Here is a 22638-nt window from a genome sequence, read left to right on the forward strand (position 1 = left end):
TACGTCAACTAGCTGCTCAAATAGCTTTGTTGAACGCGCATGCGCTTTTTTATCATCAATGTATACACCGAAATATGAGAGGTTTGAACCATGAATTCGCTTTGTTATCGTCAATGTAAACACCAACTTGTATGATATTTGAATACTTCATTTTAAAGACATTGCGTAAACTTTGTATTCATTATTTATGAAAACGCATCATCTGGAGTTCTTCCTGTTTTCATACAGAAGACGAGTATCAAGTTTCATTTCAACTGACTAAGCTGTTCTTTCGGAAAATGAAGGGACAGACAGACAGACAGACAGACAGACAGGCAGGCAGGCAGGCAGACAGACAGACAGACAGACAGACAGACAGACAGACAGACAGACAGACAGACAGACATACATACATACATACATACATACATACATACATACATACATACATACATACATAGTGGAGTCATGAAGGGTGAATGGTTAGAGCGGCCGGCTTGGAATCTGCAGGTTGCAAGTTCGAGTTCTTTTCTGAGTGGCTGAAATCCTTGGGCAAGATTTGAACCATGACTCTGCCTTATTCAACACAGCCGTATAATTGGGGACCTGGTAGGTTATAGGTTGCAATATTTATGTCTTAACCTATGTGCTTATAAACGCAGCAATGGATTCAATGCTCCACAGGGAGTTGGGGAAGCATAAAGGGCCTTTTCTGCCGCTATAGATCCGAGCCAATTGTAAAGCACTTTGAGCACCCAGGCTGGGTGGGTGGGAAAGCACTATATAAGAACCAAAATTATTAATTAAGTGTATTATATATACACGCAGACACAAACTGAAAGACAGACAGACAGTCACACACACACACACACATACACATACACATACATACATACATACATACATACATACATACATACATACATACATACATACATACATTTGATTTGAGAGAAGCTACAACAAAGAATTAAACTAAATATCTGGACGTGTCTAAGGTATAAAATCAAATACGGTAAATGAGTATTATACAAACAATATTATCCAAAAGAAATTGAATACATGTTGATGGTTTTGCATTCAGTAACTCAGTTCCATTCAATTTAAGTCTTTAACACCAACCAGGAGCCCATACACCATTGAAATTTGCAGGGTCAGATTCTTCAGAAAGAGGTGGGAAGAAAGCTGGCGGTGCATTGTCGAGATATTTCTTGGCTGCAGCACGCAGTTCTTCAACCTTCTCCGGCATGGTAGCAGACAAGTCATTGATTTCCCTTGGGTCCTCTGAAATGAAATTTCTTTGTGCTAGTACACGAGTAAAGGAGTTACACATGCACTCAGACAGATCTGCCATGTAATACTTTTCACAGTATTGACAAACATTTTATATCCTTTACCTTGATATTTGAAATCTAAATTCGTTACTGTCACTGGAAGATAATGTACTATGGATGGTCTGCATAGTGTTGAACCAATGCCAAAATTACTATAATGTAATTTGTGACCGCAACCTGCAAATTGTGCTTTACTGGACATGCCAATATTTGGTATGCCTCGATTCGTCAATATATAGCAAATGCGATAATGGGACAGTTTTTGCCGCAATTACTTTTGACTTCCTGTAGAGGTCCCTCTAACCTGACGTGTAATACTTGTGGGTAGAAATGAAAATGTACAAGCGCTTGACTGAATTATCATATGTGATAATGGCACGCATGTAAAAGTCACATGTCGATTTTTTAAATGGTAGTTTAAATTGCGAAATAGAAAATGGATGACTTCAAATAGAATGTTATATTGTCAAAGGACGTGTAGTAGACTAAGCACTACAATCTTCCATTCTCAAGAAGCAAGCGCCATGTAAATCAATGTAGAGTCATAAAATGGCATGTAGTAGTCAAATGTCTCATATGGCAGCTAGCAGTCTCAAATTGTATGTTATAGTAGTAATTCTGGCATTGATGTGATGGACTTCGAGAGTCTGCTTTTCAGATTTTGGAATCGGAGACTGGCACCAACATTTTGTATCAAACAAATAAGTTATGAGCTACTTGTTGTTTTACCTATAAACCATTTTATTAGTGTTCCTTTCAGATATTGCATACAACAATTGTTGACCTGTGTTTCAGACTAAGTGGTAAATTCCTCACCTGCGATATTGAATAGTAAGGTAGCATTAAATGATGGAAGAGGAGGTACATCAGGAATAACTGGATTTTCCAAATCTGCTGGGGGATACCAGACGTCTGTTCAGAAAACGAATTTCGTAAAATTAATACATATTAGCCCCATAACTGAGAATCCAGGGCACTTTGTATGCTATAAAAGACACCATATCTTATATACATAGAGGCATAGCTCAAGTGTATACGTCCTTGAATAAAATTCTTCTGGAGTCATGCCGATTTATTTTATTAGTGGTCCTAATACTAGGTGAGTCTTATACAGATAGACGGATAGCAATATCATTTAATGTATGCCAGTCTGACTCGGGTGTCCCTGGCCACGAAACCAGACGGACCCCCCCCCCCCAACCCTCATTGCAACATATATCTAACCCTACAACTATATGGTAATTAATAAGGCAACCCACTTCATTATTGAATTTTTGCAAATGTTTCACTTTAATATATTCATATTGTTATAGCTCAACCTTAAATTGGGTAAGATTTTTCACTAAGTGTCAGATGGTGATACACGTTTGTAGGTGTTTGGTACAATACTGCTGTATATACTCTGAATGACAAGGAAAGCCGTAACAGTACCGATCGTGAATTGATGTGGTAGGGCAGTGTGTGTGTGTGTGTGTGTGTGTGTGTGTGTGTGTGTGTGTGTGTGTGTGTGTGTGTGTGTGTGTGTGTGTGTGTGTGTGTGTGAGTCATGGTACAGTGAAATTTTAAATCAAGTCTGCTTTTAAAGGACATGTAAACTCAAACCAAAACTACTTGTCCACATGTACAGTGTGCAATCCTTGTAAACATATTGTATGGCCATCAGTATTTTACTGGACATGATGCAATGTCTGACCGAATACAACCAAGAGGGATGAGTGACCTTTAGAGTTGATTGAATGCTGTCCCGTACTCCTTACCTCGACCACGACAAACTTGAGGACTGTCACTGTAGGTAGAGGGCACCTTGAGAATTGATTCACTCCTTCGGTAACAATTATTGGTCAAAAGGAGGAGTCGACGGGTTCTTTGTTGTTAACAGTACTAACTTTAAAAGTGACCAGTAGATACATAGCTTATATCTATTTTCGTCTAACGTCTGGTAAAAAATCAAGAACAAACAAAAAGTCTATATCACGTGGCATAAAGTAGGGCAGATTATTTGCAACTTACACATTGTCTCATAAACGTGACAACCACACAACAGGTTACCTTGTTAGAAAAGATTAAATTCCCATAAACGTGACAACTTCAAACCAAGAGAGCTTGTTTTTAAATATATAATGTCTCATAAACGTAACAACTGAGAAAACCAGGGCAGTTGCAGTGTAGCTCTGTTCATACTAACATCCATTTGTGTTGAGAAGTTTGCTCCAAACACACAACAAATACTGGTATTGGACATTCTTTAGTGGACAATAAATGAACAGCAAGAGGCCAAGGATGACATATATTTGGATGACGTAGAACGTGAAGCTCCAGGCTTGTGATCGAACATAGGGATCATATGATGATATCCCAAAGTTTGTGGCATGGGTTCTTAGAAGCTCAGTCTCTATGCAATAAAATCGTTTGACCACAGGTGTAACAGCTTCTTAAACACCTAATTCAAAATGTTATGGATGTGTTTCTTTGCAATAGGTTTTGTTCTTTCTAAATCTAAAAAATGACCAGATGACCTAATTACAAAAAAATATCGATTATGCAAAGGATCATTAGATAAAAAACTACGTCAACTAGCTGCTCTAATAGCTTTGTTGAACGCGCATGCGCTTTGTTATCATCAATGTATACACCGAAATATGAGAGGTTTGAACCATGCATTCGCTTTGTTATCGTCAATGTATACACCAACTTGTATGATATTTGAATACTTCACTTTAAAGACATTGCGTAAACTTTGTATTCATTATTTATGAAAACGCATCATCTGGAGTTCTTCCTTTTTTCATACAGAAGATGAGTATCAAGTTTCATTTCAACTGACTAGGCTGTTCTTACGGAAAATGAAGGGACAGACAGACAGACAGACAGACAGACAGACAGACAGACATACATACATACATACATACATACATACATACATACATACATACATACATACATACATACATTTCCCGTGGGTCCTCTGAAATGAATAGCTTATATTTTCGTCCAACCTCTGGTAAAAAATCATGAACAAACAAAAAGTCTACATCACGTGCCATAAAGTAGGGCAGATTATTTGCAACTTACACATTTTCTCATAAAAGTGACAACCACACAACATGTTACCTTGTTAGAAAAGATTAGATTCCCATAAACGTGACAACTTCAAACCAAGAGAGCTTGTTTTTAAATATACAATGTCTCATAAACGTAACAACTGAGAAAACCAGGGCAGTTGCAGTGTAGCTCTGTTCATACTAACATCCATTTGTGTTGAGAAGTTTGCTCCAAACACACAGCAAATATTGATATTTGACATTCTTTAGTGGAAGATAAATGAACAGCAAGAGGCCAAGGATGACATATATTTAGATGACGTAGAACGTGAAGCTCCGAGCTTGTGATCGAACATAGGGCTCATATGATGATATCCCAAAGTTTGTGGCATGGGTTCTTAGAAGCTAAGTCTCTATTCAATAAAATCGTTTGACCACAGGTGTAACAGCTTCTTAAACACCTAATTCAAAATGTTATGGATGTGTTTCTTTGCAATGGGTTTTGTTCTTTCTAAATCTAAAAAATGACCAGATGACCTAGTTACAAAAAATATCGATTATGCAAAGAATCATTAGATAAAAAAACTACGTCAACTAGCTGCTCAAATAGCTTTGTTGAACGCGCATGCGCTTTGTTATCATCAATGTATACACCGAAATATGTGAGATTTGAACCATGCATTCGCTTTGTCATCGTCAATGTATACACCAACTTGTATGATATTTGAATACTTCATTTTAAAGACATTGCGTAAACTTTGTATTCATTATTTATGAAACACATCATCTGGAGTTCTTCCTTTTATCATACAGAAGATGAGTATCAAGTTTCATTTCAACTGACTGGGCTGTTCTTATGGAAAATGAAGGGACAGACAGACAGATAGACAGACATTTGTACATACATAAATACATACATACATACATACATACATACATACATACATACATACATACATGCATGCATGCATACATACATACATACATACATACATACTTACATACATACATACATACATACATTTCCCTTGGGACCTCTGAAATGAATAGCTTATATCTATTTTCGTCCAACCTGTGGTAAAAAATCAAGAACAAACAAAAAGTCTACATCACGTGCCATAAAGTAGGGCAGATTATTTGCAACTTACACATTGTCTCATAAAAGTGACAACCACACAACAGGTTACCTTGTAAGAAAAGATTAGATTCCCATAAACGTGACAACTTCAAACCAAGAGAGTTGTTTTTAAATATATAATGTCTCATAAACGTAACAACTGAGAAAACCAGGGCAGTTGCAGTGTAGCTCTGTTCATATTAACATCCATTTGTGTTGAGAAGTTTGCTCCAAACACACAACAAATATTGGTATTTGACATTCTTTAGTGGAAAATAAATGAACAGCAAGAGGCCAAGGATGACATATATTTAGATGACGTAGAACGTGAAGCTCCAGGCTTGTGATCGAACATAGGGATCATATGATGATATCCCAAAGTTTGTGGCATGGGTTCTTAGAAGCTCAGTCTCTATGCAATAAAATTGTTTGACCACAGGTGTAACGGCTTCTTAAACACCTAATGCATAATGTTGAGGATGTGTTTCTTTGCAATGATCTTTATTCTTTCTAACTCTAACAATTGACCAGATGACGTACTTACAAAAAATATCAATTATGCAAAGGATCATTAGATATAAAACTACGTCAACTAGCTGCTCTAATAGCTTTGTTGAACGCGCATGCACTTTGTTGTCATCAATGTATACCCGGAAATATGTGAGATTTGAACCATGCATTCGCTTTGTCATCGTCAATGTATACACCGACTTGTATGACATTTGAATACTTCACTTTAAAGACATTGCATAAACTTTGTATTCATTATTTATGAAACGCATCATCTGGAGTTCTTCCTTTTTCATACAGAAGATAAGTACCAAGTTTCATTTCAACTGACTAAACTGTTCTTACGGAAAATGAAGGGACAGACAGACAGACAGACATACAGACAGACAGACAGTGAGACAGACAAAAACATACATACATACATACATACATACATACATACATACATACATACATACATACATACATACATGCATGCATACATACATACATACATACATACATACATACATATACTTACACACATACACACGTACATGTGTATGTATGTGTGTGTATGTGTGTGTGTGTGTCATGGCACAGTAAAATTTTAAATCAAGTGTGTAGTATACTTAAACTCAAACCATAACTACTTGTCCACATGTACAGTGTGCAATCCTTGTAAACATATTGTATGGTCATCAGTATTTTACTGGACATGATGCAATGTCTGACCGAATACAACCAGGAGGGATGAGTGCCCTTTAGATTTGATGGAATGCTGTTCCGTACTCCTTACCTCGACCACGACAAACTTGAGGACTGTCACTGTAGGTAGAGGGCACCTTGAGAATTGATTCACTCCTTCGGTAACAATTATTGCTCAAAAGAAGAGTCGACGTGTTCTCTGTTGTTAACAGTACTAACTTTAAAAGAAACCAGTAGATACATAACTTATATCTATTTTCGTCCAACCTCTGGTAAAAAATCAAGAACGAACAAAAAGTCCATATCACGTGCCAGAGCAATAAACAGGGGTATAGAGGTTTTGGGAAATTATCTTAACATTGTTTCATCATAAACGAATTATTATTGTACAGAATGTAAAAATAAATAAAAAGTGTTTGCTTTGGGTGCAAGAATCTGGAGACATGCCAGTGAATTTGACTTTTCGTTTTGCATCATACAAATCATGTCACAAAGGCATGTCACTATATGTAGAGTCATATGACGTATCTTCTCGATCACCATGCACGGGTGGAAAGTTTACCAATAGCCTAGGGCATCAACTGGAAAAAACCAAGACTGTTTGTTTTTGCGTCAAAAATATTTGATGTGCTAAAAAATAAAACCCAGACGTAGCCAAATGTAGACAAAGGTGATTATGAGGAGAACAGGTCGTGTACAAAGTGTAACCTTGGGTACGTAGAGAGTTTCTGTCAATTATTCAACTGTCTCAAGTGTTTACGCAGTAAGGAAAGTAGGGCAGATTATGTGCAACTTACAAAATGTTTCATAAAAGTGACAACCACACAACAGGGTACCTTGTTAGAAAAGATTAGATTCCCATAAACGTGACAACTTCAAACCAGAGAGCTTGTTTTTAAATATATAATGTCTCATAAACGTAACAACTGAGAAAACCAGGGCAGTTGTAGTGTAGCTCTGTACATACTAACAACTATTTGTGTTGGCAAGTTTGCTCCAAACACACAACAAATATTGGTATTTGACATTCTTTAGTGGAAAATAAATGAACAGCAAGAGGCCAAGGATGACATATATTTAGATGACGTAGAACGTGAAGCTCCAGGCTTGTGATCGAACATAGGGCTCATATGATGATATCCCAAAGTTTGTGGCATGGGTTCATAGAAGCTCAGTCTCTATATAATGCAATAAAATTGTTTGACAACAGGTGTAACGGCTTCTTAAATACCTAATGCATAATGTTGTTGATGTGTTCCTTTGAAATGATTTTTACTCTTTCTAAGTCTAAACAATGGCCAGATGACCTAGTTACAAAAAATGTGAATTATGCAAAGGATCATTAAATACAAAACTACGTCAAGTAGCTGTTCAACTAGCTTTGTTGAACGCGCATGCACGTTGTTATCATCAATGTATACACCAACTTGAATGATATTTGAAAACTTTATTTCAAAGACATTGCGTAAGCTTTGTATTCATTATTTATGAAAATACATCATCTGGAGTTCTTCGTTTTTTCATACAGAAGATGAGTACCAAGTTTCATTTCAACTGACTAAACTGTTCTTACGGAAAATGAAGGGACAGACAGACAGACAGACAGACAGACAGACAGACAGACAGACAGACAGACAGACAGACAGACAGACAGACAGGCAGTCAGTCAGTCAGTCAGACAGACAGAAATACATACATACAGAGACAGACAGACAGACGAACAAACAAACAAAAACAAAGAGACATACATGCATTCAGTATACATACATACATACATACATACATACATACATACATACATACATACATATATGCACACATACATACATACATACATACATACATACATACATACATACATACATACATACATACGTAATAATTGTAAAGCGCTTTTAGCACCCAGACTATAAGAACCAACAGTATTAATAGTACCATACAGACACACTGACAGAAAGACAGACAGTCACACACACACACACACACACACACACACACACACACACATAGACACACACGCGGACATCGCCTTTTTACTACTATTTCAAAGGTAAGTAAAATGAAAAGTCAATCAACAAAGCACTATTTGATTTGAGCGAAGCTACAACAAAGAATTAAACTAAATATCTGGACGTGTCTAAGGTATAACATCAAATACGGTAAATGCCTACTATACAAACAATATTATCCAAAAGAAATTGAATACATGTTGATGGTTTTGCATTCAGTAACTCAGTCCCATTCAGTTTAAGTCTTTAACACCAACCAGGAGCCCATACACCGTTGAAATTTGCAGGGTCAGATTCTTCAGAATATCCAGGTTGGAAGAAAGCTGGCGGTGCATTGTCGAGATATTTCTTGGCTGCGGCACGCAGTTCTTCAACCTTCTCCGGCATGGTAGCAGACAAGTCATTGATTTCCCTTGGGTCCTCTGAAATGAAAGTTCTTTGTGCTATTACATGAGTAAAGGAGTTACACGTGCAATCAGACAGATCTGCCATGTAATACTTTTCACAGTATTGACAAACATTTTATATCCTATACCTTGATATTTGAAATCTAAATTCGTTACTGTCACTGGAAGATAATGTACTATGGATGGTCTGCATAGTATTGAACCAATGCCGAAATTACTATAATGTAATTTGTGACCGCAACCTGCAAATTGTGCTTTACTGGACATGCAAATATTTGGTATGCCTCGATTCGACAATATATAGCAAATGCGATAATGGGACAGTTTTTGCCGCAATTACTTTTGACTTCCTGTAGAGGTCCCTCTAACCTGACGTGTAATACTTGTGGGTAGAAATGAAAATGTACAAGCGCTTGACTGAATTATCATATGTGATAATGGCACGCATGTAAAAGTCACATGTCGATTTTTTAAATGGTAGTTTAAATTGCGAAATAGAAAATGGACGACTTCAAATAGAATGTTATATTGTCAAAGGACGTGTAGTAGACTAAGCACTACAATCTTCCATTCTCAAGAAGCAAGCGCCATGTAAATCAATGTAGAGTCATAAAATGGCATGTAGTAGTCAAATGTCTGATATGGCAGCTAGCAGTCTCAAATTGTATGTTATAGTAGTAATTCTGGCATTGATGTGATGGACTTCGAGAGTCTGCTTTTCAGATTTTGGAATCGGAGACTGGCACCAACATTTTGTATCAAACAACTAAGTTATGAGCTACTTGTTGTTTTACATATAAACCATTTTATTCGTGTTCCTTTTCAATTTTGCATATTAACAACAATTGTTGACCTGTGTTTCAGACTAACTGGTAAATTCCTCACCTGCGATATTGAATAGTAAGGTAGCATTAAATGATGGAAGAGGAGGTACATCAGGAATATCTGGATTTTGCAAATCTGCTGGGGGATACCAGTCGTCTGTTCAGAAAACGAATTTCGTAAAATTAATACATTACTCTCAATGATTACATAATACTTAACCTTCCTACTGTGTAGCTCACTATGCCACGTCTGATTTTGTGAGTTACACAGTAAGTTAGGCAATGAGTTACAAAGTTAGTTACACAGGAGCAGTTGTATAGTATGTAATCGAGGGGTCATCATAAGCGTGAATTAAAGGTATATTTGATGAACTATAGAGGACATGCAAACACAACATAAGTGATAATGATTTTTCAGCTCACATATGCTTATATAATAAGTAGTTACGCTAACGAGAAGAAAATAGTATCGCCTTTGTTCCCGTTTAAGATGTTACTGAAAACACTTTGTTGACGATATGTACCAAATGATACATTCATACAAAGTTATTCTTAAACCAATATGGTATAAGACAAATTCTACATTGGCATGTTCAGGTTGTAGATACCACTAATTGTCTGTAACATTTGAAGAAATACCAGTATCAATAGAAATGTTTGATACATTGGTCGCCATGGCCTTCCAACAAGTGTAATTCATATCCCACGGAATGTTGATATAGAATCAGATGGGGATGCTTAATATGACCATGAAAATATTCAAGTGTTTCCAACATGTTGCTTAAAGTGGCCATATGGATGAGGATGGGGTATTTATTTCGGATTTTTAATTTATGTAACAATTTTATCATGGCTTCCTCCCTGAAAAGTCAATACATTTCAAAGATATTTTACACATTTTTAAAAACCTTTCTCAATGTATGGAGATACAAACACAGCCTTGGCCGATGTTGTTTCATTTTTCAAGTAAGATATTAAAATATATATTAAAATTGTTCTATAAATCCAAAATCCAAAATAAATACCCAATCCCTATCCATATGATCATTTGAAAGTTTTACCTGATTAGATGGTAAGGAAACTCATTGATTACAAGCTGTAGTTACTGTAATCTTTGTCACCTACCTATTCTGTTATTAATGAAGTATCCATTAAAAATAGACGGATATGAATTAAAAAACATCCAGATACCGTCCATTAATTTATAATCGCCAACCCTAGATGAACGAAAAGAATATAGAAATAGCCAATATCATTACAGAATGAATGGTAAGATAATCTTCTAGCGGTAAGACAGACAGACAGACAGACAGACAGACAGACAGACAGACAGACAGACAGACAAACAGACAGACATATCTAGACAGAGACACACAAACGGCGTGGATAGATGGATGGATGGATAGGTGGATATAATGAAATACTACACACCTCATAGCATATCCACGTGAAGGCTCATAATTGTCAAAATACTGCAACATTTCCGTACGTGGAGTGGGCGCCCCTTTTGATAAAGTGTCCCAAATGTTGAAACCATCCAGGTTAGGATCTAAAAAATTGGAAATATATGCTATATGAAGAGCAAACTTTACAACTGTGTTAGATTTACGTATTAGTATAAATGTAAAATATGCTCCAAGGCTTTTGTTAAGTCTATAATTTCTTTATATTTTCAAGTCAACACTAAGTCCACTTAATGCAAGTCACTAAGGGAACTATTAGAATGAGATGTATGTACCATATCAACACCGATGTAGCAGTCATGTCTTTTATGGCGATTAATTTTTAATTAAAATTGTAAATAAAATGTAAAGTTATACAAGTTTGTTCGTGTTTTATTTACATATAACAGCTATCTTCAAGGTTTACTCGGTGTCATTGTGTTCTTACCTGGGGTTCCACCAGCTAATGAGACTAAGGTTGGGAAAAAGTCAGTCACGTGAATTAATCTGTAGAAAAAAAGAAGAATGACACTACCTATATATGTATATCAGTGAAATGGTTGGTTGGTTGGTTGGTTGGTTGGTCGGTCGATCAATCACTTCACGATGACGTTAATTATTAGCAGAAACAAAGTCATCATGAAATGCCAATAGGAAACATTCATTTAATAGAGAGTCATCAAAACATTTCTAAGGTAGTACTTACTCATTATTGACGTATCCCGTGGATTCCAACATGTTTCCATGAATGAATGATACTGCTCTGAGTGCTCCTTCAAAGGGAGTTCCCGCACCACCTCGAAGAGGCCAACTCCTGCCATGAGTTGGAAATGTACCATGCTGGTGTTTTAAAGAAAAATCATTAATCATTGTCGATGTCCTACGAGCCAAATATCTCTGAAAACCATTAATTATACAAATCACACATAAGGATTAAAACCTACATTAACAAGCTTTATGGCATACATGTGTTCCTTTATCACCAATGTACTTACAAAAATACATGAAATTTAGAGCATACAGTTATAAGATATGGCCTAATTACAACATCAATATTCATAAGGTGTTCATAAAACCCTTACCACTTATAGCCACATTATAGAGAATATGTGTAGTTTTTAAACTTAACCATCCATTATTGAGAAACCCATTATTGAGACAGACAGACAGACAGACAGACAGACAGACAGACAGACAGACAGACAGACAGACACAGACAGACAGACAGACAGACAGACAGACAGACAGACAGACAGACAGACAGACAGACAGACACAGATACACGTACACTCACATACTCAGACACATGCGCATACAGACAGACAGACAGACAGACAGACAGACAGACGGATTGACACTGACACACACACACACATCACTATCACTAAACCATAACCTTCCCTTATGTTGCCTCAAGGTAACAAATCTATTGGAACAATATGTTTGACCACTGAAAAGATATTCCAATATATATTGGAAATGGAATCTTTGAGACTTGATGCATGAGATTCTTTGTAGAAGCTCCATGTTTTAAAACACAAGTTGCCTTCCTTGCGCTGTGAAGTATTGTGCAATAAAACAACTTACATCATTAATGTATATAAACAATGTGTTATCCCACATATTCTTTGCCTTAAGAGTATCAGTTAGATTTCCAACTGCTTCATCCAGCATTGACATCATTCCTATTAAGTAAAAGGTTATACAATCGTAAGTCGTCTACAACAACATCAGTTCAATAATACAGTGAAATATAGATACAATATACATGTAATACGCTGGCATCAGATCTATTGACAGTTACATAGTGGTAAGTAAATTACAACACTGGCATCAGTTCTATTTAAGGTTACACAATGGTAAATAAACTACAACACTGACATCAGTTCTATTTAAGATTACACAGTGGCAAGTAAACTATAACAGACATCAGTTCTATTTAAGGTTACACAGTGGTAAGTAAACTACAACACTGGCATCAGTTCTATTTAAGGTTACACAATGGTAAGTAAACTATAACACTGACATCAGTTCTATTTAAGGTTACACAATGGTAAGTAAACTACAACACTGACATCAGTTCTATTTAAGGTTACATAATGCTAAGTAAACTTCAACACTATCATCAGTTCTATTTAAGGTTACCCAATGGTAAGTAAACTACAACACTGACATCAGTTCTTACTTTTCTGTGTTTTAAGGTTACATAATGGTATGTACACTACAACATACATTGACATCTGTTTGGAACAAGTGAACATGGGGAGGGCACGTGTGTGACATTGAGTAACAAAAATCGCTAGTTATAGAAATGAAATCATCAATGACAATTCCGTCCTAAGCATGTATTATGCTGAAAACAGACTGTCATTACCCCGTTGAACTCGTAGTGCTGGGTCTTCTGTTGTTGTATACAAATCCGCATATCTATTGGGGACCTGTTAACGAAGAAGAAGCGAGATAATGGTGACAACAATATTCTTATTTATTTGAGATATTTGTCATAAATTGTTCTTCTAATATGTTTGTGAGGGTTGATCATGAATTTAGTGATAATGCAGGATGATTACCACACAGCAAACGACAACACAAATATGGCGATGACAAACAAGCACTAGAGACTAAATAAGAATAATTGAAAATGAAAACAATTTGATGAATACACAAGAGCAGCACACCCTAAAATGGCATACATAAAACACATGCATGAAATAGCATGCTTCATTTTGTTGAATGCGGTTTTCCCCACGAAATGAAGCTGAACTACATATATAATATTATAATATATAAATTCATCTAAAAGAAGTATATTGTGATTCAGCGTACGTGCAAATGAAGATAAAAACATGGTAGGTTGTTGATTTGGGGACTTATTATATACAACCAGTGTTGCATTTATACCTACCAGGTACGGGACATGAGTTAATATTGGTGCATAATACATAAACAAAGGAGTATCCGCGTCATGGTTTTTAACGATATCCACCACCCTGTTATTCATTAGTTCCTGTGAAAATGAAGTGAAAAGAAAAAATAATATTCTGTTATTTCACATGTGTGTATGTGAGTGTGTGTGTGTGTGTGCGTATGTATGTATGTATGTATGTATGTATGTATGTATGTATGTATGTATGTATGTATGTATGTATGTACACACACATACACATGTTGGTTGCTTGGTTGGTTGGTTGGTTGGTTGGTTAACTTAGTAACTTTAGGTCTTGTGGTGTGATTACACTTTTAAAATGGTTTGTTATTGTTTCTGCCATTTGTATTAGTCTACAAAATCATAGTCAGAGTAGTAAGAAGTAAAACTAATATCTATTTCTTGGGGATTATAGATATATAATGAGCCAAGCACTGTTTCACACAATAGCTGATGTATACATACCGCTGAATGTTGTCCTCGGTTATTCAGCACCACCCCTGTGTTGTCGTACAATGCAGGGTAATCTACAGTGCTGTTCTCACCGGCTTAGAGAAATAAAAAGACAATTGTCCCAATAAATGTACATGATTGGAGGAACTTGTGTGAATCAGAATCTATAAGTGTGTTCACGATTTTACCAAAATAGGTGGCAGGATGACAATTTATAAATCAAAGCCTGCATTCGTCATCCCACTGCACCTAATCACATTCCAAGCTCATACGTTATAATTAGGATAAAAACAAATAAATGAGATCTTCTGAATCAATCCTCTGTGATCAAATCAGGTTCTTCTATTAACTCAACCCACTTGTTTTAATACCTACCCTTTCAGATAAACGAAATCGCGTTTTTTTATTGTTATGTACATCTGCACATGCCAAATTGCACGTGACAGCACAACGACCCGTTTCTATCAATCTGTCATGAAGCAACCGGTGTATATATATGTCGTATATATGTTACTAGCATACTTACGAAAGTCGATCCCGTGAGAGTGATAGTTTACCCTAAAGTAATGGGTTCCATAAAACGAATCAAATCCACGATAAGTCGGTGTATATTTCCAATTGCATGCACCAAGATGCCACCTGTGAGTATATTTCATGACTATCGATTAGTTCCATAGCGATATTGTACAAGTTTGAAGATATATTTTATAGCCCCAAAAGACAAATACTCTCTTGAATAAGTCATAACTAATTACACAGTCATATCCCACGTGTGAAGATAAAAACATAGTCAATCTCAGATCACTAAAAGAAAAAAAAAACGCGTGAACTGCATAAATTACTCTCGACAAACTGTGTTTGACCCTTGGCTTTTCTGTGAGTCCTTAAGTCTCGGTAACCCAGCCTCTTGCCGGTATAAGTGCATAGCCCCCCACCCCACCCCTCCCGACAGAGTCTGGGAAAATACTCTAGGTAACCGAGACTGTGCACTTGTGAGAACAAAGTATACATGCCTGTTTTCACATGCGCCATGTCGCGTCAGGACTATCCCCTCAATGAGGATACTTATCCCCATATGGATAAATGTTAATCCCAAGCGGGATGATTATCCTAATCGGGATTACTGTTTTTATTCCGTAGTGATTTTAGTGGTCAACTCCTACACATGTTCTAGACAACTGAGGGGGGGGGGGGTTAGATTGTGTGTGTACATAATTGTGTGTGTGTGAGAGTGTGTGTGTGTGTGTGTCTGTGTGTGTATGGCGGGGGGGGGGTAACCCTGTTTTTTGAAATTTGAAGCAGGTGATCCTGTTTTGGAAATGTGGATGGGAGGGGGTGGGGGAATTGTATTTTAGATTGTGAAACGAGACTATTTTGGTTTGACTAGCTAGTACCGAGGAGAAAAAAAACATACGCTATCGCCCGAATAATGTCAGTCAAAATGTGTACAATGTTAGACTTACTTTCCAACCATGTGAGTGGCATATCCCAATGGTTTCAGGACTTCTGCCAATGTTGTAAAATTACGTCTCAAATAGGTTGGTGACCCTGTCAGAATAGTAATATGCTGCAAGATACGTAATGAGAAATAACAGGTATATTGACAAACATCATTTTATTTGTAAATAAAAGGACATGTAAGATTTCAATGTATTTGAAAAAGGGTGACCATCTTAAATGATAATGTCATACGAGTGGAGATAGACACTGCATGACTCTGAAATATCCAGTAAGGTTGATGATATTATTGACAAATATATTTCAAACTACTTACCCCAAGTCCAGCTCTGTGTGGATAATAGCCTGTTAAAAGTGCAGCACGAGTCCTTTAATATGAAAAAAAATAGTGTACATGGACATTCCGTGCTAAAACCAGTTGGGGAGTGAGTGAATGTGCATTTGTGATTACAGTAAATAATGTCACTCATTTATCTCAATGTAATTTAATTTCATAATTGATCTATCCACTTCCGTTAAAGGGATACATTCTGTGTCTATAAACCGGTCACTCAATTGAAAATAGTTTCACAAAACCTCGATTAAACTATGTTTAGTGTAAGAGGTAAGTCATAAACTGAAGGAAAAGCGCTCAATACTGAGAAGTAGAGCTGTATTTACACAAAATACACAAGTTATGGTACGGAGCCGTTACTCAGAGTTTCACGCTTGAATGCGATCTTCGGACGACTAAATTTTAACGGAAATTCAAGTGATGGAATTCGAACTCGCAGAAGAACTGGTACCCGGATGTGATGCGCGTTGAGGTTTGACATGGTGGAATGAAAGAATGTATTTGTTTTCATGGCGGCACTTTGAAATCAGTTCTGATCGTTTATTAAGGAGTCCCAATTTATTTGCACTGATGATAAACATCTTCTCTGTAACACACAGGTTGCACCCTTTTGTTGCATTAGAGTAGGCGGCTACATGGGCAATGATAGCCCAGTTGATGGAATACTGGTGGCCCGACTCCTTTGTTTTCCAGACACACTTTGAAAGTTCAGTACAATTTCCATATTTGTTATTGGCGAAAGAACACTTCTGGTTGCCGTAACGCGTTTTGAAGCTGTTTTCTGTTGAGCCAATGTAGGATTTGGTATCCCTGTTGTTTATCTTGACTTGGGCCCTGTAGACGATATTATCTGATTGGCATTTCCCATCAAACGGGCAAGTTGATTTATCACGACAGTTGCATGTCCCTATGGGAGCTTCATTTCCGAGTTTAAGGATCATAGTATTGTGAGCTTTGATGATGGGAGCCACTTTATTCATACAACTGTAGCTCACTTTCACATTTCACACACACACACACACACACACACACACACACACACACACACACACACACATATATATATATATATATATATATATATATATATATATATATTATAATAGAAATGACGTTAGCAGGTTAATGTTTAAAGGTTATACTCTGATGTTACTCAGCTAATTGAGCCTTCGGTTTTCTAAGATAGATACAAACTAAAACTATTATCGGAACGTTACATGCTGATACAACTCTGTTAGATTATTGAATGGACGTTGGTTTAATTATAGTCGCATGCGCATATAGGGAGTTCAAGTTTTAATTACATGCAGTGTAGTGTTTTGGGACTTCCATGTCAAACACTAGTTTGATCATAGGGTGATTACAATTGGCCAACAGAGGAACCGCTATCACCATCTTGCATAAAATTTGTGTAATGTACCACATTGAAGACCAATATATTTTAATTAGTTTTCTTTTATCTTAGCAAACCGAAGGCTCGTTTATCCGATTGTAACAGGTTTAAGTTCAGTCAAGTGATGATTGTTTATACTGTACGTCAGTAAGTAGAATACTGGGACTACCTTTAAATATCAGCAAATATTTGACCCACAAACATATATATTTATCTTGGTACAATTACCGCGTTCATCATGGACAACTAATGAACACCTTCAATATTCAGTGCTAAAAAGGATGTCTAGAAATTAAATAAGGTGACATTTTAAAAGCAAAACCGGAAAATGATAGGAAAGTTAATGTTAGGATCTTGAAAACGTTATTCTCGTCGACATATGTACTCGTTTTGTAATGTAAGGAAATTATAGGTGTCTAGTGATTGATAACATCAGAAGTTATCGTTATAAAAGTCCTGAACATATTATATTAGATAAACACGATATACTCACGGAGAACACAGCGTCTGTACGTAAGTCTGATTCAGAATGACACCCTCTTTGGCTAGACTTTCTAACACGGGTGTCTGCATGATGGGATTGTGCCAGGAATAATCACCCCAGCCTACGATAAAGAGTAAATGTACTTAATGGAAATAAAGATGATATTGTATATTTATTGCAAATAAATTGTAATACTTTCAATCGTATTCATGTATGTACTAGCATGGAGAATGAATGAGTGTACCGTCCTCTGGACAAAATTATTACTCCATAGAAATGTTACACAAGTCATACATAACAGATTTGTTAAAAGGTGTTAATTATGATTACCATTTAGACCCAAAGATTTCTGACTGAGATATCGAAGAGAGGGGAACATTACTAACTCATTCTAAAATAAATGGAATGGCCGAGGAACGTACCGTTGCTGCATGATACAACCAGTACTATGTGTGGTTTCTTGTCATCTTCTGTTGATAAAAAAATATTATATCTGTTTATAGAATTGAATATGTGGACAATATACATTGTCCAAACATTCGGTACGAGTACTAGAGATAGTTGATATTGCGCAAGTGGAAGTCATTTGAATATTATAACGAATATGCTGGAAATCTTACAATAAGGAAACGAGTGACTCAATATTTACATATGACAACCACTATCTGTTAAAACACTGATGAAAAACATATTTTGCAGTGTGCTAGGTTTAAAAAAATGTGCCTTGGTGCATTTGTTGATGCCGTATTTCCAGCCAAAATGGCACTTTTATTTATTTTTGAACAGGGAATATGCTTAATTTTAACACACACATATTCCTTTACCTATGTCGTGAATGGTCAATACATAGTCACGTGGTATTAATAATGTTTATATTAATCATGTTGGCCCTTGGGAAACAGTCTGTGTTGGTGTGACCCACAGTCGTATGTTACCCTCGCGATCAGTCAACGTATGTATAAGGGAGCCTTCAGTAATCACAAGGGGGTAGGGCTGGGGAGAATCAAATATACGGAACTAAATGCGACCCTCCCCGTGTCCATTGTGTTAAAAGTGACCGTCCCTCAATTTCTTATCTCTATAATATGACCCTCCCTCTGTGTAGATATTTCAATGAAAAAACATTTTAACACTTTCTCCCTGTGGTATAGCTGTTAGAGCTGAAGGACGTCCTGGGTTCGAATCCCACCAGAGATTTCTGTATTAAGATCCCACCACATTCAGATTTGATAGTATTTAAGGCCTTGGTTGTTGTTGTTGTTGTTGTTGTTGTTTTTATTGTTGTTGTTGTTGATGATGTTTTTGTTTTTGTTTTTGTTGTTGTTGTTGTTGTTGTTGTTGTTTGTATTTGTTTGCCCAAATCTTCCGTGGATGTATTAAGTCTGTGCTATGTGTAAGATTTTGTGGTTATCTATTCCTGTTCAAGATTGAGTTATCATAAATGTAGATGAACTGAAAATTTTCCTTCTACCTTCACCGGATTCCTTGCTGCAGCTTTTAGTACCTTCCACAGCTTATGGGGGAAAAAAATTGTTAGACGAATTATTCAACTGAGTCTCATGTTACAAGACATTGTCATTGGTGACCATGAATTAGGTTGATTAAGTATAGAACATAAACCGCTCAACTCAACCAAAGCAAGCTATGTATTCCTATTGACAAATAAACACAATTAGTGTCAATTATCACTATCAAACAATTATTTGTAATTTTAGCATTTTCTCCCCTATCAATATCTTGCATAAATGCTATAATCTCCACACTTATTTGGTTCCCGCAAAGAGAGCTATACAACAAGCTAACATGTGTCTCTTTGTCTTCATCGGACAATACGATCAAACCTTTTTTTTAACACGGACGGCATTAACATGAAATTTTATGAACATATTGTATGAGACAGATTAAGATTTAATACTACAGATTTCAATGTACAATGTTTAAACAATTTTAGGAAATACTTACTGTTGGTGATAAAACCAATCATTGTAACAACAAGACAGGACAACAGCAAAATGCTAATTGCCTTCATGATTTGTCAGTCCGTGACTTCAATAGGATTACCTGCGATTTATTAAAAACAAACATTTTAGCAGTCTTTAAAGCATGATATCATGGTGACTTTGGCCTTTAATATACATGTTTAAAACCCTCACAGCAGTATGTATGTGAAGTGGAAAACCTATTGATATATGTAGGCAGCAATACGTGTGAAGTTAAGGGATCAGTACATAGACATTGAAAACATAACACATCAAGTCTTCGTGGAAGACACATCCTCAAATATTATGTGACTGAGTGGAGACATGATTTCAAAGAAATTGGTGGCAACAAATAAATACTACAAAGTGTCTGATAATGCAGGAAATTGCTGAATTGGATAATTGAACCCAGAGATCAGAGTCAAGGCCAAAGTTCAGTGTCTCAAAAGAAAGTTTGACACTTGAATGTAGTCTCTAGCTATATATTAACGTTTTTGAGTTATGTGGTAAATTGTAAGTGTTCACTACAAATATGTTTGCCATTGTAGTGAATATGATCACCAGAAATAATGCATGTCTATGTTTATCTGATTCTGCATTATATATAGACATGATCTAAAAGACATTAACCACACATAATTGTGACAAAGTGTCTACAATATGTTAGTAGTCTACCCTGTATGGCATGATAAAGGTCAACGGTCACTCACATAAGTAAGCTTGAATGTGATGACATGAGTAATAGACACTTGATTAGAGCCGACGTATTGAATCGTTTGAGTTATGCAGTAATATAGTGATTATTTAGGCAGGAATTGGTTTGACTTTGATAGTTATCCCTGAAGTTCAAGGTTAAAGGTCAAGGCCTCAAATGATTCCTCGTATCTGATAATATGGAGGTCTCTATGTAATACAGTTTGTGAGTTATAGGGTAATAATTTTCAGCTATAAATATACAGTTGTCATCCAGTAAAAGTGACCTGAGCACCAAAAATAATACTTGTGTATAATTCTTTTCTTCAATATTACCAGTAAACATGACTTAAAATAAATTGGCAATATGTAAATACTACAACGTGTTTGTAATAGGCGGGAATTGACTTGATTTTGATAACTGACCCTGAAGGTCAAGGTCAAAGGTCAAGGTCTCGAAAAGATAGCTTGCACCTGTGTATTACAGTTTTTGAGTTTAATATGCGGCAAATTGTGATTTCCAACAACAAATTTGGCCGCCACTCGGTCACATGTACATATTTAAATTGACGTTTATCAAAGATTATTTTCTGGAAATGTAAAGGGCAATCCGGATCTAAATCCAGGGACCAAAACTAGGAATCCATTTGCTAATCTCCAGTCTAAAACAACATCTAGTTTAGAGTTATTCAACATGCCATAGTCAACAAAATCGTAGTTCCTAGCAGAGCTTGTACCTTAACATTGAAAGGATTTGAAAACTAAGTCATACAATCCTCAATGATTGTTTTCTTGATTTGCTGATGCTTGATCGCAGCCACACACTTTTAAAATGGAGAGTAAGTAATTGTTTGGATGAAATGGCTGTATTAACCAGCTAGAGATGCAAAGTCGATTCAAGATATTTATAAGCACCTACTTGAATAGTTAGAGATTTAGTGTTTGTTGACAAGGCATAAAGAACTAAACATGGTGAAAGTTCACTCATCTGAGTACTACCTATATTTATTCGAATTAGTGATTTACAATATTAACCGTACCTTTGGGTAACATGCGATATGTACTCAACATATGCAATGCAAGTGGATCAAGGGCAGTCAATAAGTAACTAGTACAGTGTGGGTGTGCCAATAAAGATGTCCCCAACAACTAAGAGCTAAGAGCCCATTGCTAAAATACTGTTTAAACGGTTTTTCACTAACCAGCTCATCACACCCTGAATGAATGATATTGTTACCGATAGCATTCGCAGTTTTAATAGTAAATTCCATAATTTGACCCTGTAATGTCAAACTTCAATAGAAAGGTCAGTAAACTGTACACAGGGACATGATATTCAAGCCATAATATGTCCATAAACCAGGTAAAAATGGTAGGCGCATGCACGCACAGACAGACGGAGAGAACCCAGTGTGGTATCCCAATCCCTTCCCTTTTGAGTGACATAAAGACAGAGTGAATGTCACCTATCACAATAATAAAATCATGCAGTATAACAATGTAATATAATGTTTTGTGCATCCATATTACGAGGTGAAAAATTATCGATATTTGTTTTTAACCAAATG

General features: G+C 36.3%; 1 protein-coding gene across 1 annotated transcript; it reads right to left on the bottom strand.

The window, feature by feature from the left end:
* Positions 1-1090: 1090 nt before the first annotated feature.
* Positions 1091-20382, bottom strand: LOC144440728 (arylsulfatase B-like). Its single transcript, XM_078130110.1, has 18 exons — positions 20361-20382; positions 18821-18868; positions 18408-18519; positions 16504-16555; positions 16193-16296; positions 15256-15368; positions 14742-14824; positions 14256-14357; positions 13725-13788; positions 12938-13035; positions 12057-12190; positions 11799-11857; positions 11340-11457; positions 11034-11125; positions 9970-10065; positions 8935-9099; positions 2130-2225; positions 1091-1284 (listed from the first exon to the last, which is right to left on the bottom strand). Exons 1-18 carry the CDS (start codon positions 20380-20382, stop codon positions 1091-1093), a joined length of 1752 nt encoding a protein of 583 aa, XP_077986236.1.
* Positions 20383-22638: the final 2256 nt, after the last annotated feature.

This window comes from Glandiceps talaboti, chromosome 10 (assembly GCF_964340395.1).
Source record: "Glandiceps talaboti chromosome 10, keGlaTala1.1, whole genome shotgun sequence".
In the NCBI taxonomy this organism is placed as follows: domain Eukaryota; kingdom Metazoa; phylum Hemichordata; class Enteropneusta; family Spengelidae; genus Glandiceps; species Glandiceps talaboti.